This window comes from Taurulus bubalis (assembly GCF_910589615.1).
Source record: "Taurulus bubalis genome assembly, chromosome: 8".
Taxonomy (NCBI): domain Eukaryota; kingdom Metazoa; phylum Chordata; class Actinopteri; order Perciformes; family Cottidae; genus Taurulus; species Taurulus bubalis.
Genome location: NC_136596.1, coordinates 13,647,105 through 13,665,154, shown reverse-complemented (window position 1 = coordinate 13,665,154; position 18,050 = coordinate 13,647,105). Strand labels below are relative to the sequence as shown.

At 41.0% G+C, this 18,050-nt stretch overlaps 2 protein-coding genes across 2 annotated transcripts; one reads left to right on the top strand and one right to left on the bottom strand.

Annotated features, from left to right (window-relative positions):
* The first annotated feature begins 103 nt into the window (after positions 1-103).
* On the top strand, positions 104-2,999 carry polr3g (polymerase (RNA) III (DNA directed) polypeptide G). Its single transcript, XM_079222395.1, has 7 exons — positions 104-241; positions 1,591-1,720; positions 2,111-2,176; positions 2,263-2,322; positions 2,403-2,467; positions 2,628-2,747; positions 2,873-2,999. The coding sequence occupies exons 1-7, from the start codon at positions 131-133 to the stop codon at positions 2,960-2,962; spliced, it is 642 nt and encodes a 213-aa protein (XP_079078521.1). The 5' UTR covers positions 104-130; the 3' UTR covers positions 2,963-2,999.
* A 1,094-nt stretch (positions 3,000-4,093) lies between these two features.
* lysmd3 (LysM, putative peptidoglycan-binding, domain containing 3) lies at positions 4,094-6,314 on the bottom strand (the record flags this gene model as incomplete). The annotated part of the gene is made up of 2 exons (XM_079222394.1): positions 4,094-4,804; positions 6,048-6,314. 2 exons carry the CDS (start codon positions 6,312-6,314, stop codon positions 4,094-4,096), a joined length of 978 nt encoding a protein of 325 aa, XP_079078520.1.
* Between the last annotated feature and the right edge of the window lie 11,736 nt (positions 6,315-18,050).

Below are 18,050 nucleotides of genomic sequence, written 5' to 3'. Positions count from 1 at the left end.
GTCAAAGTTGATCAACGATTCATAGTAGGCAAAGTCATGCTACAGGCGGTGGATGCTGTAGTGCCTTGTGCCGACACGTGTTTGATAGTGAGTGGACACTGTGCTGCAGGTACAGAGGAGGTTTGCAGCCATGGCAGGCAAGGGTCGTGGAATAGGTGCCTTTACCTTCAACGTCGAGGCTCTGGGCATCGGCAGGGGCAGCATGCCAGAAGCCAGGGTGGGGCCCAACCCGCTGTTTCCAGTAAGTACCTACACACACACACACACACACACACACACACACACACACACACACACACACACACACACACATTCAGAGATACCAGGATGATCACATTGCGCTGTGTTCAATTTACTTCTAAGCCCGGAAAGCGTTTTATAGCACAACATTTAAGGGATGGTGAATAGACAAAAAAAGAAAAGAAAAACATTACCCATTGTGTTGAAACCAAAGTACAAGCTATGACAAAAACGATGTTGTATTTTGTATAAATGAATTTGGAATAATATTTGTCATTGTCAAGGTAACATTAGACAAGCTTACTAAGTTGCTCATAGATGTTTTTGTTTTTTCTCTGCATGATGCAGCAAATAGAGGGTCATGGAACAGAAATTACTTTTGTGCACCAATTGACTAATCTTCCTCATACTTTCTGTGCATTGTGCTAATATCCTCTTGCATTTAAGTGCCCTTCAAGGATATAACACCCAGCTCACTAGGCATATGACAGCTTTATTGTATTTTGCACACCGGCCTAGGCCTGAGTGGATTACCATATGGGCCTACTGGGTCCAGGCCTAGGGGTGAAAGGGCTCATGCCCCAAAGCAGAACCTTAGCTAAAGTCACTGGTATTAACTTTGCATTTCTTGACACATAGTCAAAGGGTTTAGTCAATAATTGCAATAACAGAGCCCCAAAAGTCTTTCTGCTAAAGGCTATATGCTAAACATTCACTTTGAAGATGTCACAAGAAAGAAACCATGATACATTTTAGGTGAGCGTTTATCCCGATATGTCTAGCTATAGGACTTTAGAGTGGCTGAGTACTGTTTGCAATAGTATCTGTCATTGCCTGGGGCCCCATTGTATTATAATCTGCCCATGGGTTCAGAGACCAACCATTCCCAAACAATTTACCACAAACCGGAAGCTTTTGAGGCCCCCGGGGGTCGGTTTGGCATATTGGTAGCCCTTGCTTCGTATGTGACACCAAGGCCCACTTAGTTAGGCTGAAGAAACTTGTTTTTTTGGAGTGCATGTGTAGTAAAAATATAATAAATTGTAATAACACGATCCGTTGATTTTTAAGCAGTGCACTTCAGTACCTGGGTTGCTTTTTAATAGTCCTCATATATTTTTCACTGTAATTATAGGATCAATTTGGTACTATTATACTGAACATAATTTTACTGTAATTGCACTAATATCAGTTAACACTAAAAGATAGAAAAATTAAAGGCGACACTAAACCTGTAAATATACAGATTTGTTCACGTCTGCTCCATGTAGGAGAACAAATTACCTGTGAAAAAATAACATAACTGTCATACATTGGAATTATCGCCCTTCACTATCCATCCTCCTCCAGAACACAGACTTCAAGCCGGTGCCGCTGAAAGCTGGCGAGGATGAGGACTACATGCTGGCCTTAAAACAGGAGATGAGGGGAACAATGCAACGGCTACCACACAACATTAAGCCTCAGTCCAATAAAGCAGGTGAGGAGGAGAGTAGTGCCTTAGAAACGTGATCATCTGATGCTATGACAAGACAATTGACTGCTGTGAGGGAAGATAATGCAGCACTTAGGAACTGAGACATTTCATTAGGGTCATATCTGGGAAAAGGAGAGAGGCGTGTTTATTGCAGACTATTGAGTTACAGCTGCTGCCTTATCTGGCAGTTTTAATATTTATGTGGCCTTAGTGTCTTTCAAAGTTCCCTTATTCAGCAATGAGCTAAATATACAGTATATCTATAACAAGTATTAGATTCAGTTTTCAGTACATCTTGTCCTAAATGTTTTTAAATGCATAATTTAGGTGCTTTCAAAATAACGTGTATATCATTATACCGAAGCAGAACTTTCTTTTGTTTACCTGAAACAGAAGTGGAGAGATATACTGAGAGATACCTGAAACAAAAACTCCTAGAAGATGAGGATTGGAGTCCAGGTACTTGCATGACATACTGCCATTTGATTACAGCTAATTTAGAAAATAAAAGGAAACTAATGGAAATATTATTCTTGATATTTTAGCCTGGAACCTCCTTCCAAAAGAATTGAAGCCCCAAAAGAAAAAAACATGTGCTAAACCAGGTATATGAAAGCCATGATTTATGTAATTCCATTCTATTTGATTCCTTTAAGAATAAAGACCAAATGCCTAAATCCAACAGACACAAAGAAGAAAACTGTGAAGATATCACGCAAAGATGCAGAGGAAATGCTGGTTAAATTAGACGTAAGCTTTTCTTCACTTGTTTGTTCTGTTTTACATGTACTATTAATTTTCTCTTGGTGATTTATCAAGATGCATATGTGTACTTAACAAGAACTAGATATGTCCTTCTGAGCTAGCAAATGTTTTATTAAAAATAATTGAATATTAATGACTATTTCAGAACCTGGTTAAGAAAGATGAAGGAAACCCTGAAAAATCTGATGATGAAACTGAAAAGAAAACCGGGAATGAGGAGGAAGAAATTGAAGAGGAAGCGTACGAAGAAGAGGATGTTGAAGAGGTTAGATTACAAATCACGACCTGAAATCGCTATTGGCAAATTTGTTTAACACAAATCTAATATGGTCAATCTGTAAGAAGTGTTAGTTCATTTTTTGACTTCATGTTTCTTTGGTTTCTCTGTAGGAAAACGACTACATTGACAGCTATTTTGACAATGGTGAAGAGTTTGGTGCAATCAGTGATGACAATGTGGATGGCGAAGGAACATACTGAGAAAGCATCGACCATGCAAACTCACCGTTTAAGTAAACAATCATTATGTGATTGCCTCTATTGGTTAAATATTGTATATATGTTGCATTGCAAATAATGTTTAGCAGAGTGAGAGTTTTGTTTTATTGTCAGTGTGGTCTTGAGGGGCAGGCTTGCCTTTTTAAAGACGTGTGTAAATAAGAAATGCCAAACTGTGCACAATGGCAATAATTTATTCAAAATAGATTTATTTATTTTACAGCCTGTGGCACATTTCCACTGGTTGAAAGGCACATACTGTCAAAACATGTAATGCTTTTTCATAAAGTATCGAGTGAAAATGGGGATACAATAAAAGAGGTATATAACCAAGTCTAAAATATCACATAATTACAAAAATGAGTTGTGGGAATAATGTGCATTTCCCAATTTCCTCACCATGCTTTGAAATGGAGAAAAAGAGTTCTCGAGGCAAGCTAAAGGTAAGAAAAATTCAAGCACCTTTATGGATATTTAGAAACAATTCAACTGGTACCTCTCAATACTGATAGTGTAAGTATCTTAAGTGTTGAAATAAATTAATTCTATATTAAATTCAATGGCAGCAATCACACTTTCCCAGGAAATGGCAAAATGCACAATTTCCAACATTGCAAAACAAATTAATTCGCAGTGAAACTGAATGAAAACTGCATACAAGCCAAATCCACAGAATTATGATTTACTGCCATTGCTTAATAAACAAAAGGTTAGCGTGTTGCTGTCTGTCTCCCTGGATATAGTCTGTGTAGCTTGCTGAGATTGAAGCATCATAGATAACTAAAACATTACCTCAAGTCTATTGGCTACACCGATGATAACTCAAATGTCTATTCGAAAATGTTCAGCAAAGCTAAATGTTTTTAGCCCATTGTTATTCCTTGTTGAAAAGCATGTAACTGTTAATGGACAGACAAGGAATGACAGTGGACACACCCTTATTCCTAGCTTCTCAATCATATAAAAATTAATGCCCCACTACAAAGTGACTGTCCTTGTCAGACAGATTGCATTGATGTATCAAGTGTAAAAAACTACTTAACAATGGGAACATTCACCTAGTTTGAATAAGTCCGAGTTAGCAACAAATTTGTCTGTAAAGTTATAATCCCTTTATGTTTTCGCATGCCCAGCATGTTGACTGTCTCTTGCTTTGTCCATGTGTCCCTGTGGATCCCCATTAACCACATTATTATTATCATCATTGTGTCCAGGTCCAGCCCCTGCCTTGTTGTCTTCAACAGGGAGGTCTAAATTATTACCTTGGATAGGTTCATGAGGTCTGTTGCCATGAGCTTGTGTAGGAATGCCATGATGGCTGACGTCAGCTTTCACGAGAACCTCATAGTACAGCAGATAAAACACAGGTGTGACAATGCCAACAACCAGCATAATGGCCACAGCTGTCCACCATCTCATGCCCCAGTCTGCCCCATAATAAGGGTCCTTTCTTTGTACCGGTTTATACTCCACTTCGCCGAGTAGCGGCTGCTGTAGCGTTAAAGAGGACACAACCTCATTCAGACTGCTCCGAGACGGACCTGTAGATTTCACCAGCCGCTCAATGTCTTTGTCCTTCTCCATGAGAAATCCTTCCACACTGTCGGTGGAAGAGGAAGAGTCAGTGGAGGACTCGAAGGGAAGGGGGGTAATAGGTGAGATCTGGTTGAGGCGCTTGGCAGCTGAGGGAGAGGCAGATTTGAGAGGTCCAGTGCTGTGAGTCTCAGTGAGGACACTGAAGCGCCTCACAGGAATCTTGACTGACCGCAGGGCAAAGAAGTCCTGCTCTGTCAAGAGATTGTTGGCACGCTTTATATCAGTCACCTAATAAACACAGGAGAAAGATGAATTTACGATGCTGCTTACTGCCAAACTACTATCTTACATCGAGTGTGGTCTGAATATTCTGGAGTCAATCAGAATGTAGGAAATACTACAAATGATTAAATACAAGAAAATATTAGATAAATGTAAAGCTAGCTGAATTAATACACAGAAGTAAATATTGTGCATATGATTATGGTATGTCCTGACGGTCTTCATTAGAAAATGCACTGTTCTTAAGGGCCCGTTACATACAGTAATGTATCCCAATCAAATAACCTCCAAGGAGTGTTTTGGTTGTAGTTCATAAAAAAGAGTAATTTATATATTTTTGTCACTAAGAGCAACTGAAACAAACCAAATTTGAGCTAGCTGCGTATGCTGTCAAGTGCTGAGCGGGTAGCGTACAATGGGGTTTTTGAGCAATTTGGGTAAAAACAGCTGTTTGCTGAGGCTGAAAACATCGCAATGAGAGCTGCAAGACTGAACCAAAACAGCAAAGTAGCGAGTCTATAAGCTTAACAATGAGCAGAAACGCGCTGTGAAGTTGAGGGGAGCCGCAGATTCAGGTGATACATCGCTGTGGGTTCATCACTACATTGTCCCTTGAGACATTGTTACTATAAAAATATTAATTCTAGCCAACACTTTGTGACCCTTAACTTGTCTGTCTCTTTTGTTGTTACAACCGGGTAGTTCAGGCTTATAAAGACCTAGGATGGCATAGAGGAATATGAATGGATTGATGAGATTTCTGAGTTTTAGTTTGTAATTGAGAAAATGTGAATTCATTGAGACTGTGGGCAAAATAGAAAATTTAAAATGAGATTAATTTCATTAAGATTTTTTTTTTTAAATCATGAAATACAGTAACAATGGTACAAAGACGACATGTCAATGTTCAGTCTCAGATCTAGATATTCATGACGCTCTGTCTCTTATTGTACATCAATTACAATACACTGTAATACTGTTGGTGTAATTTAGTAGTGAATTTGAAGACATCATTTGGGACTCTAGAATTATAAAAACAGACCTGCACAACACTAGTTACCAGACTAATCAGTAAGTTAATTAATATAAAAGTAATGGCATTAATTGTTAGTGTAAAGGGCCAACAAATGTTTGTGTATCTGTGTTATGCAATAAAAAAAGATAGTCAGTCTACTTCAACATTAAAAATGAAGGGGAGTTTAGTGCGTACTCTTCAAGAAGATTAAGAAAGAAAGACACACAAACGTACTGAGCAATGGTACTGCAGGGCAATGCTGTTCAGGGTGTCACCCTCCTGGATATCTCTGATCAGGTAGATAATATCATCCATCCTCTCTCTGGAGGTGCTTCTCTTTAGCCTCTCTCTGCCACGTGGCCGCAGCTCATAGCTCTCCCCATCCTCCTCTGACAGGTCATTCTCTGAGCCATTGTTTCCAAACAGATAGGCATGACCGCCATTGGCAGGCTGCACCATGCTGGCTGACTGGAAACCATAGTGCTGGCTTATACTGGACATGTTTCTTCACTGTACTGGGAAGAGCAGAGACAAGATTAAGTACAAAATACTGTTATTCTGAAGGAAGTTAAAAAGGAAAACTTCCCCGAACTAATAAGTTCCTCATTAAGTCACACCAAATTCTCATTTAATGGGGTGAATAGCTTAACATAAGAGGGCTATGCTGTAAAAAAAAAGATGCGTTCATGGCAGGTACACAAGCCTCTGACAACTTGACATAAGAGGCAATAATACTTTGGCTAATTATGCAGGGGACTATGATGTCATTGTTTACCAGTTTCAACTGCTTAAGGGAAAGGAGCCATCACTTCCTTGAGGTGTTAATGTCCTCTCTTTTTGCAACATATGTTTACTTCGTTCAGCACTACAACCAAGAGAACATTACTGTCGAATATGATATCTTGACAGATAACGTTACCTAACGTAAGCAGTGATGCAACTGCGATGAGCAAAACAGATTGTATTCTAGCTAGATAACTAACGTATTTTAGACGTGAGGTAATGTTAGTCAAGTTAGCAGCTGGCGGTCTAATGCGTTGCCTTTAGACACAATCGAAACGCATTTCTTTATCGAGTACACAGTAGAGTGAATCTTACAAGAGTTACTGTGTTCAAATACCATCTTGGCAAATAATAATGAAGACATTGGCTATACAAACAACATAGCTAATGCTACACATCAGTCTCTTGCTCCACTAAAGTCGATATCGTCGTCCAGCAGGAATAACGACGTGACCTTAGAAACACAAGCCCCCCCAATCAAGCGATGTCTTAAATGAACGGCCGCGTTGGTCTTGTGCTGATAAGATTGAGATGTACAGCCCACATCCACAAACTAAGAGCCATTCGCACAGGCTAACGCCAGGCTAGTGCTAACTAGCGTCCACCTTATGTTATTCGACTAGTAACGCTTGTACATTTCTATCGGTCTATTGTCACAGTTGATGAATGGCATACGAGGATGACGTCGTCAACAATAACCTTTACCTGAGATATGTGAACAATGATCAATCAATTGACCTGGATAATATCCATACTTCTACGAGATTATCTCCCGGTCTCACCTTGGTTTTCGCTTAGTTCCCTACCTGCTAGCTACTGTTGAACCGCTACCGCTCACGCCACGTCAACAGAAAACCTTTACGTGGTGACGTCACCACCAACAGAGTCCTGGATTTTAACCGCGAGATGGCGCTAAAGGTCAGGCTAGTAGTTGCTAGGATTGTCACATGGGAACCAACAGAATTGCAAATGTTGGATTTAAGTTATTATTATTATTATAGTCATACATTTGTATTCACATCCGTATCAAACCAAGGTCATTTCTTACCGTATACCTAAACTAATTGTGATGTTAATTCAAATGTAATACGTGTGCCAATGCTAGGTAAACTCAACTAACGTTAGCTTATACATTTAAGTATTCATGAGTTAAAATTACTTTATGCCTAAGGCTGAAGTACATTTTCATCAATGCCTATTTTAAATGAGAGTTAGTGACATTAGCACTGCTTCTCTTATCATGTAATGTTAGTCGGGGACATATTTAGGATGATACATATTTATAGTGACAGCTAGCAACATGATGGGCTACCTAGGCAAGGATGCACGAGATGCATTTCGCTGAACTAGGTTAGCGTTAGCTGTTCACTATTCTTGCGTTTGGGCTAGTTTTGGATACATTAAATAAAGAAGTAAACATTTGCAGAGTTCATGTGAGTGACGACTAGAAAGGGGAGATCAGTCCTAACAGGGCAGTTCCTCTGGACGCCTAATGCCTGTTCGGGCCACGTGGTGGCGCTGTCCACCACCGCACTGAGCGAGAGACAAATGAGATTAAAACATCTTGTCTCATTAGGCAGCGACCGGGAGACGAGCTGGAATCCCCGAGTAGCTGCAAACTAATCTTTCCGTGGGACCAGTGAGTTGTGTATCTATCTGTCTGTCTGTCTGTGTGTACAGCAGCGGTAGCTCTCACGTGGCTGCAGGGGTTCACAGAGCGAGAGGAGAAGGTCCCGAACAGACCGGGCAACATCTCCGTCTCTGTTATTTCGCTTCAGTCCCGTTAGATGACACACACGCTTCACCCCCATGCAGTTCACCGGGATCCCCAAGCCGCCGAAGGAACACATCGAGTTCAGTAGCAGTTATCGGATGGTGTGTGAGAAGAGAAGGAGCTGAAGTCTCTGAGAGGACTCATCGATGTTATCATCAGCATTCAATACATCATAGTAATTAATCTTGGACAGAGAATCCAAGGAAGGTGTCAGGTAAGTTGAAATGATCCATCGTACGTCTCTTTTTTAAATGTGCTTGTGTTTGCCATTGTGAGTTCGGGCTAATAGTGTGGATATGTGGCGACCAGCAAAACTTTGCTGGGTCATTTCATAGAAATACTTGGGTGCAATATATCGCTTTGTGACACATGGTTACACCGTCTCCAGGACAATGCAGACGTTTCCGATTTATTTTTCACTCAGCCAGTCAGTAATGATTGGTCACTCAAGACGTTGTAGTGGCGTATTTATAGTGCAGATAATAAAAGAAACAAATGAGTATAGCGATCCTCATCAATTATACCAGACAGCTCAAACAGGCATATTGTATAACACTATAACAAAACGATTAAAAGTGGTTGGCCACTGCTAATTTCTTTTTGCACTGTGCCAAAAATCTCTTTTGGAGCAGCTAATAAAATTTAAAAAAAAGCCTAAATATTGATTCAGCGCAATCAGTAAATGAATGGCCGGGCAGCCCATTGAGGACGGAGACAAACGCTTCCATGGTTACATCCAGGATCTCCAGTGTGATTACTGCGCTTTGTGTGGGTTTCTCTCCCACTGAAATAAAACAACAATTCAGGGGGGAACTGCCACACATGGTGAGCTGGAGACCCTCTCATAAAGGCTCCGTTGACTAATCTAGAGGCTTACTCGGGCCATAAGTAATCTTGGCACACTTAAAGTTGCGCACATGTGCTGCTACTGTTAAATCAATGAGTGGTGCTCGTATCCTCATTGTGCTGCTGCTTCTCTGCGTATTTTACGCAGATGTGCAGGCTCCATAGTTTACACCATTTGATGGGGTGGGGTTTTTCTTTTCTTGAATAATTGAATATGTCCACCTTATCTCTAATTGCTTTGACATGATGTCATCTTGGTGCGTCCCTTGCAAATCTCTTTTGTTGCCTCCTCTGTGGTGCCACAGCTCTGTTAAATCCTTTTTCTCACTGGGAGGAAGGGAGGGTGCTGCTTCTGTATCCATTCAGCACTTACACCTGCTCCTCCTCATAGCACCAGTCTTCACTGTGAAATGTTTCTGGTCTATATCTTTGTATAAAATGGTGACATTATTGGATCCGTTGAGCAGTTCCTCCCCTTTGTTTGTAAAGAAGCAGAACAACTTGCCATGACATTTTCGCATTTTATCTCCCTTAAACCTAAAATCTCCATTTCCATCATCCCAAACCCGGTGGCCACAGTCAGTCGTTTTTGTTGTTGTAGATTTAGATACTCGAAGATCCACACTTGCTCAGGGCTGAGGTCCTTTGTTTGTCAGTGTTTATGTCATCGCCTGGCAGGGGTCAGCCCCCAGTCGCCTGTGTGAGGGTCTGAATGTGATTCACTGGGCGGAAACTGTTTTACTGCCTGCCTTTCTCTAGATCTGTCTCACCCATCTAATGGCTGTGCAGTATAAAAGGGGACAGTGCCATAAACAGATTGATGAAAAGATGTTGAAGTGTTGCACATTGCAGACAGAATGAGATTGATGCTTGCTGGGAATGAGAAGCCTTGCCTTCCCAGTGTGTTGGAATACAGGGAAATAGTAGATGATTGCACAGTTCTCAATGCTGCCTTGCAACAGGCTGTGCCTGCCTCCGCTGATATGTGCTCCATCAATCACTGTTGGGGGCAAGAGGTGTAAAGGATGTCTGTATATGTTCTGTGAATGAAGGACATTTATAACATTGAATTGAAAGATTGCGCTTTATACTCTATTTTCTGTGATCGAAAGTAGTTCTATATTACTGCTCATAGTGATTATATTGAAACACAAGTTAATTGGTTGCATTCTTACATGTTTTCTGCAGCTTATAACGTCCTTTTTAATAATCACATTCAGCTCCCTCCCTTCCTATACCTTAAACATCAAAACCGTGTTCACTATGCTGTGAGCTGACTGGGCTCGCTGAATGCTTATTTTAGTTTATTTTTGAAACACTAGACACAAAGAAGAAATTGCAAATACAGGAACATATCTGAATTAAGTGATCTTTACCATGGCCATATCATTGAAAATATTTAGTTTTAGTGCTTTAGTTTTTTAACTTGTGTGCCAACATATAGAAAACCCTGATAAAGCTGATTTTAGATTTAGTGAGTGGACAAACTCAGGTCGTAAATACATCTTTTAATGTTCTTCAGGATTTTAGTTGTTTAATAAAATAATTTGACAGTTCATGCTTACTCACAGGAGACAATATCATGTTTTAGTAGTTGTTGTTCTTGGAGCTGAGGGACAGGAAAGTAGTGACCCTCAGCGATGGCCAACAATCCATGGGTCTTTTCAGTGGGCCTTACCGACCGCATATTACATGGTGAGAGGATGCTAGTATTGTCCCTGCAGCAAAACCTCGGCCATGACCTTCCTGTCAACTCTCATAATTGTACTTTCATACACACACACACACACACACACACACACACACACACACACACACACACACACACACACACACACACACACACACACACACACACACACTCATTGTTATATCTTGAACTCTGTAAGGGCGATGAGGTGCCCTCCCACAGCTGCCCAGCATTTCTATTCACGTATCAAACTTGAACTCTGACCTCCTGTGATGTTAGTAAAGCCGGTGGCCTCAGAAAGGTCAGCCTAGACCTGCTGTGATGAGTATAAGATATCACATTACTAGTTTCTCTATTGGGTTTAACAATAATACCAATATAAATATAATTTGATTAATCTATGACATTAATTTGTTTGTAATATGTTCATCACATTCATGGTAATTGCATACATCCAGTTAAACTAAAGCAGCTATGTTTCAGTGCAACTTGCAAACTGCATGGAAAATCAGCCGGAAGCACACAGAACAACATCTCTCTCTCAAATGTTAAAACAGTGAAACATAAAAGAACATTTAGGAAGGCTGTTTCCTCTGGTTCACATTAGCTTGGCTAGACTGTAGTTTGTACAAATTAGATTAAGTCTTGTGGACTATTGAAAGCAGGAATTCTCCTTTTTTTATATTTTTTTGATCATTGAATGACTTATTATTATGAAGCCATAAACCTGCTCTGCAGCCTTATTTGATAAATGAACACGCTGTTTGGTTGCTCTTCACTGATCCCATTCTTTGAACGCGCAGACACCCCCACATGGGTCCCACTCTAGGGCAATAAATCCCCATGACTTCACCTCGCCGAGATGTTTTTTGGGGAGCCACGTGGAACACATCCCATAATGGCCCCTGCTTCTTGTCCTAATTCAGACTGGTCAGGTTGAGTGGGTCACACTTCATGTTTGACTGTAACGACATCTTGGCTATCCATCCCTATACCCTTCCCTTCTTTGTTAGTACCGCCATTGCCTTTCACCAGGGTCTTTGTGTGTGTGTGTGTGTGTGTGTGTGTGTGTGTGTGTGTGTGTGTGAGAGAGAGAGTGAGAGAGAGAGAGAGAAAAAAAAAAGACAGAAGGGTCTCCTCTTGCCTCTGCCTATTAAAACAAAAACCTGTTGATGTAGTTCACTGACTTTAAGATCAATCTTCTAAAATCCTTAGTTCACTCATTACCCTTCAAACTCATTTATCCGCCTCCCTTGTTTATCCGTGTGTCTGACCCATTATGTAATATTTCACACACACAAACACACACACTCATCTCCGCTGCCCCCATCTGCCCCGTCCCTTACACCAGCCCTCTTTCTTTCTTTTCTCTGTTTATCTCTCACTTCCCTCATTGTACTGTAGTCATGACAGAGGAATTCCTTCAATAGGTGGGGGTGGTTGATCTGAGAATGGCTGAGAGGTGACAGGGTGTGTTTATTGTTGTAAAAAGATGTATTCATTCACTGGCTCTGGGTGCCTTGCATTATAGATCATAGCTTTGTGAGTGAAACATCTCACCAGATCAGGATCAATTGATGAGAACTAGTCTTTCATTGGGTGATCTGTGAAGCACTGCAGATTTTTTCTTCTTTTAGATTAGATGGAAATGCCATTTAACACAAGATAAGATAACTTGACTGTTGTGTGTTTATGTCAGTGCATAATATGATTCAAACACATGTTGTGTTTTTTTGTTTTTTTACAATGTGTAACTCTCTTCATAACAAACATTACTGTTCTGAATCTGTGGGACTGACAACACGCTTAATGACCAGCTAGATGAAAGCAATGTGCAGCACAACAGTTCTTATTATTTTTCTGTATGACAATTAGGATCTGTTGACCACACTTGTTCAGGGATTCTTCCTCCTCAATCCTGCCATCTGGCCCTTAGTTTTCCAAAGCTGCAAAGACCTGAAAGAGGGGCTCTCCCACACCTACTGTACCAAGGATGTGTGTGCTGATAAAGTAGAGCCAAGAGAAAAGAAGGGTCTGAATAGGATGGTTTGGATTCTGTTGGATGGGAGGCCAGCATGCCAAAAAGTGGGAAAAACAAACAAATGGAGGACTGTGGCAATTTTTAAAATGCACAGAAAAAACACAGAAAGGAGCACAAGTGAACAAAAGCCTGCTCCTTAAAATAGTGTGCTGGTCAGTGAATCGTAAAGTCCCGCTTCTTCTCCTGTGAAAATACTCCCCCGTTCTCTGTTTTGGGAACTCTTTTGAAATGCAATTAGCATTTCATCCAAGCCCAACTAGTTACATGCAATGAAATAATACCCTTTCTAATGTGGCCCTTTGGTGTGCGAGGCTGTGGAGAGCACAACCTTGTTTAATCCCCGGAAAGTGCTTTTCTGTCTGCCTCCATCCCTCTGTGTCGTACAGGCTAATCAGTCAGCCAATGCTCGAACTGGAAAACACTCTAAATTGCTCATGCACTGGTTCCTACTCAATTGGAACCACTTTTCTTTTTCTATATTCCTTACTTCCCACTAAGAAGAAGAAAAAAAGTCTTGTTTTTAGTTAGGGATGCGAGATGCCATTGGCTCAACTTAAGAGCAGCCGACCACGGCCTTGGGGACAATACCTCAGACAAAACTCTCCCTCTCTCTGTTTCTTTTTTCACAGTAAAATGCACACTTGATTGGCAGCCTCTTGCCCCTGAAGGAGAAATGCCTGGTTGAAAAGTATTGTCTGACAATAGCTGGAAGGCTGACCTCATGCGTTTTTGTTCTTTAGAGAATTCAAGTGTTTTTTAGTCCCCCTTGTGTGGAATGGTGTAATTTGGCTGAAATTCAGCACATTGCCATCCTCATTTCCCTTCAAATATTTCTCCCCCTCTTGTTGAACAAAATGGTAGGTTTTCTGTTTTTCTCCTTTAAAATAAATATAATTATTTTTCCAAAATAAGCCAAGTGAGTAACACCGAGTATTTTTTGTCAGATTTAATGATGTATGTTTTAGCTCTACTCGCTTATTAAGTTTCTTAATTTCTTCCCCCCAACTTCTTTGTATGGTGAGAACATTCACTAATCTAAAAATACTAGGCCAGAAACTACATGTGAAGTGCAATTATGGGCTTGTGAGTTGACCGTGTATGGCAGCCGCGGCTACGCCGGGCTGAGAACGGACGGTGGGTGGTTTCTGTGGTCGGGCCCGAGACACATTGGGCTGGTGGCATCGCTTAGCGTGAAGTGGAGCTCAAACAGAAAACAATGCAATAAACAGAGCAGATGAGGCACCATGGTTTTGGAAAATAGACTTAGATTTGAAGAGTTAGAAGAGTGTTAAATAACACTATAGCATTTTTAGTTGTTTTTTGTTTAATAGATTTGCTCTATTTAATTTGTGTTTAAGGTATCAATGGCTTTACATTAATAAACACTTTTTGGAAAGTTGAGCGAGTTTAAGCAAACTCTGCTTCTGCCTGCTCATTTTTCATATTTAGTCTGGCTTCTGAATAATACCAAGCCATCCGACCACAAGGCACTTCCATTTTCAAATGTTTAAATCCCCAAAGAATTGGCTGAGCAGTCACAACATACATTGTATATGAAGACAGATTGATATACACAAAGGCAAGTCCCCCTCTTTTTGTATGTTTTTCTGCCAACCACACCATCTGCCTCTGTGTTGCTGTTTACTCATTTGTTTATCTCAGTCAGTATCAGTCAAACTGATTGTTTGCTCGATTAGTTTGTAGCGTGAATTTCTCCTGAGTCACACAAACGTTCCAGGAACACTGTTATATTAGCTGAGGTTAATGACAGAGCAGTTTCTTTTTGTGGCCACACTGACTCCAGATCACCAACCAGAGATGTAAGATTGATGAATGAGATCCCACGGAAGGCCTCCCAGTGGTCAGACAACTGAAGATCACGTTCTCTCTCTGTGTGTGTGTGTGTGTGTGTGTGTGTGTGTGTGTGTGTGTGTGTGTGTGTGTGTGTGTGTGTGTGTGTGTGTGTGTGTGTGTGTGTGTGTGTGTATACGGGTGACTAACTGCCAGATATAACCACTACTCCTCACCAAGGGCGTTACATGACCAGGGAAGACTCTGGGCAAGGAGGCCTCATAGGAAAGCCCTTGATTAAAACTCAACAGACTGTTATCACACACATCCTCCACCAAAAAGGAAGTAAGAGTATTGCTTTCCCCTTTTAAAGCTTCCAATACAGAATATTCTCAGTGAAATAACAAGGATAAAAGCAAAGTCCTTGACTATGATTATACAGTAGAGACTTGTTTTCCCCGAGAAGCTTCCAGAGAGCTAAAGTAGCAAAGCGGGATCACAGGTTATGTATTTAATGAGACAAAAATGGAAGCATATTTTTTTGTTAACAAGGACAAGTTAACAATTTTAATCTCTCACTGTAAAACAGGAATGCCTGTGGCAGCTCGCATGATTACATACTTATGTCAACAGCCATGGTTACATAACCACAGACGGTACATGGCACGTGCTATACAGTGAATCTTGCAGTGTCACACTTACTATCATCCTCTGACTGTTAAGTCTTAGGCCTGCAGTGAATAATTGATGCTAAAGATTGCAACACAGAGACCACTGTCAGTAGAAACCCTAGAGGCATCAGCGCCGTGCACTGACCCCAGGAGCAGCCCTGCAACCAGACACCACCTCAGCACCTCTGACAGGGATATCCAATATATCTGTGTGTGTGTGTGTGTGTGTGTGTGTGTGTGTGTGTGTGTGTGTGTGTGTGTGTGTGTGTGTGTGTGTGCGCGTGTGTGTGCGCGAGAGTGTGTGCTGTGTCTGCAAGTTATCCAAAGTTTTTTGTGAACCAGGCTCCTTACACCAATAGGCTGCTCTAAGAAGGGCTGAAAGGTGACCAGCACTCATGTATCACTGACTGGTCATAGCGCTCATCACGTTTGAGCCCATCAGCAAGGCTGTCTGGTGATGAGCTATCCATCAGAGACACAGGAAAAGGAGTTAAGATCATCGATTAGATGTGTAACAGAGAGAGATCAGAAGCGGATACTGAAGCGGTCCTCTAGATGAAGTATACATGCAATTTTGTGGACATTTACATATGTTTTTGTGTTGCCAATGCATAATTCTCTCTTGCTTTGATCTGAGCTTAGACGGTAAAATGAGTGGAATTAATGGCACGCTAAGATACTTTCCTGGCAAGCACAAAGCATGCTTGTGCAAGAGGCCTATAACTCTAAATGACTGCATATTGAAAAGAAGAAAGAAGTTAGCTGGAAGTTATATTTACTGGACAAAAATTTTTATGATGAAAGCAGGTTCAAGGTCGAGGCCTATTAACATAGTAATATAATTTAAATTACAACTTTTGAAGCAAATTGTTTGTGAAGAAGGATTCAGTTTGTTCCAGACCAAAGGTAGATTTTTATTGGAGCTTAATTACTTTTTTAGGAGTACATTTGTCAATGCATAGTTTTTCTGGTGTCGATGAATACAATGATGAGCATCACAAAATTAGCCGATGGTATATATATAGTGGGTATTACATATTTATTGGATGTTGTGTGTGTTCCAGGAAATAAAGTAATGTAATATAAAAGAAAAGTCAGCTAACTGAGGTTAGAGTCACAGAATAAGTCAATAAAAGCAATTTTGGAGGTTTAGAACGTGAAATCTCTTTAGTTGTCTGTGGCTTGTTAGAGCGCCATGTCCTACAGGCCTGGCACCAGCCATCAATTTCTGTTTGTTAGGGCCACAATATTTCTGATGGACAGTGTGTTTTCATGCATTTCAGAACTCTCCAGTGTCCTGGCCTATCACCCAGCATTTGAATTTTGGTTGCATTTGCTGACTGTGCCAGCTCTGGTGGATGCATCCATGCAAGTGTGTGTGTGTGTGTGTGTGTGTGTGTGTGTGTGTGTGTGTGTGTGTGTGTGTGTGTGTGTGTTTGTGTGTGTGACACACACACACGTATATGGCATTATTTGAACAGTGTAAATATTACTAGATTTCATTGTATGCATGCGTGCATGCATACAGCAGTGTTACCGTGGACCTCTCTACATGGATTCTTAATCCCAGCCTTATCAATGTCAGAGATCTGTGCCAGGCACTGCATGCCACTTTTGGTTTTGGCAGACAGATCATTGGTCCTCCTATAACCCCCGGGGTCAGGGTTGGCACAACGCATGATGCCAGCATAAGAACTGCCTTGCTGCTTATGAAGCAGACCTGTGCCATCCACACAGCATCTGTGTTGTATTAGGCCCTTTGAAGGAAGCGTGCAGCATCAGTGGATGCGAAAAGGACCACCCCTCAGTTTTGGAAGAGGAGGTTAAAAGGATGTTGTTATCGTAAACTGCTTGCTACCATCCATGTAGAAGATTGTGGTTCAAGCAATGTTTGTGGAGGTGAGGTTTTGAGGCACAAAGATTTACTTACGAAATAGTGCGTGGGAAGTCAGAGCTTTTACTCGGAAAACCGAAAACAGACATTAAATAGAGAGATTAAATTAAAAATGTTTTATTCTATATGACAAAAAAAAAAACAGACGCTGTGTGCCACTGCCTTTACTGTTCAATATGACTCTGAATTAGGTAGGCTGCCTGAATTAGGCAGGCTAGGAGTCACTAGCATGTGTCCAGATGCTTTGAAACTGCACCTACCCCCAGGTACACTATTACTCATGAGAGTATAGCCTTGACTAGGGTGGACTTACACTGCAGGAAGTTCCCAACCCCGGGAGAGAGAGCAGGGCGAATAACAGGATTTATTCTCTTTGTCCAGCGACACACTCACCTCTCACCCCCCTTAGCCTCCCCCTATGTTCCCCACTGTCCAGCCCCACCAACTCTAAATCCTTTTTTGATGTATTTCCCAGGAATCTCTCTAGTGCTGGCACCACACGCACGCACCCACGCACACACACACACAGACACACACACATAACATCTGCATTAATTGATTCTGACTTGAGCTGTCCACCAACAACTTTTAAAGCTGTGTCTTGTTCTCGTAGCTGACTAACTGATTGATGGATGGTTTCTATTTAAACACCCGCTACTGCTGAGAATAACTCAAATTGATTTAACAGTAATGGAACATATGAAAATTGGGATATTTGCCAACTTTCCTAAATTATTTTTGCTTTCG

Excerpts from the sequence above, each read along its gene's own strand:
- polr3g (XM_079222395.1), top strand. The coding sequence starts at position 131 with ATGGCAGGCAAGGGTCGTGGAATAGGTGCCTTTACCTTCAACGTCGAG. Across the intron at positions 242-1,590 it reads GGCCCAACCCGCTGTTTCCA|AACACAGACTTCAAGCCGGT; the intron begins GTAAGTACCTAC and ends ATCCTCCTCCAG. Across the intron at positions 2,323-2,402 it reads AAAAACATGTGCTAAACCAG|ACACAAAGAAGAAAACTGTG; the intron begins GTATATGAAAGC and ends TAAATCCAACAG.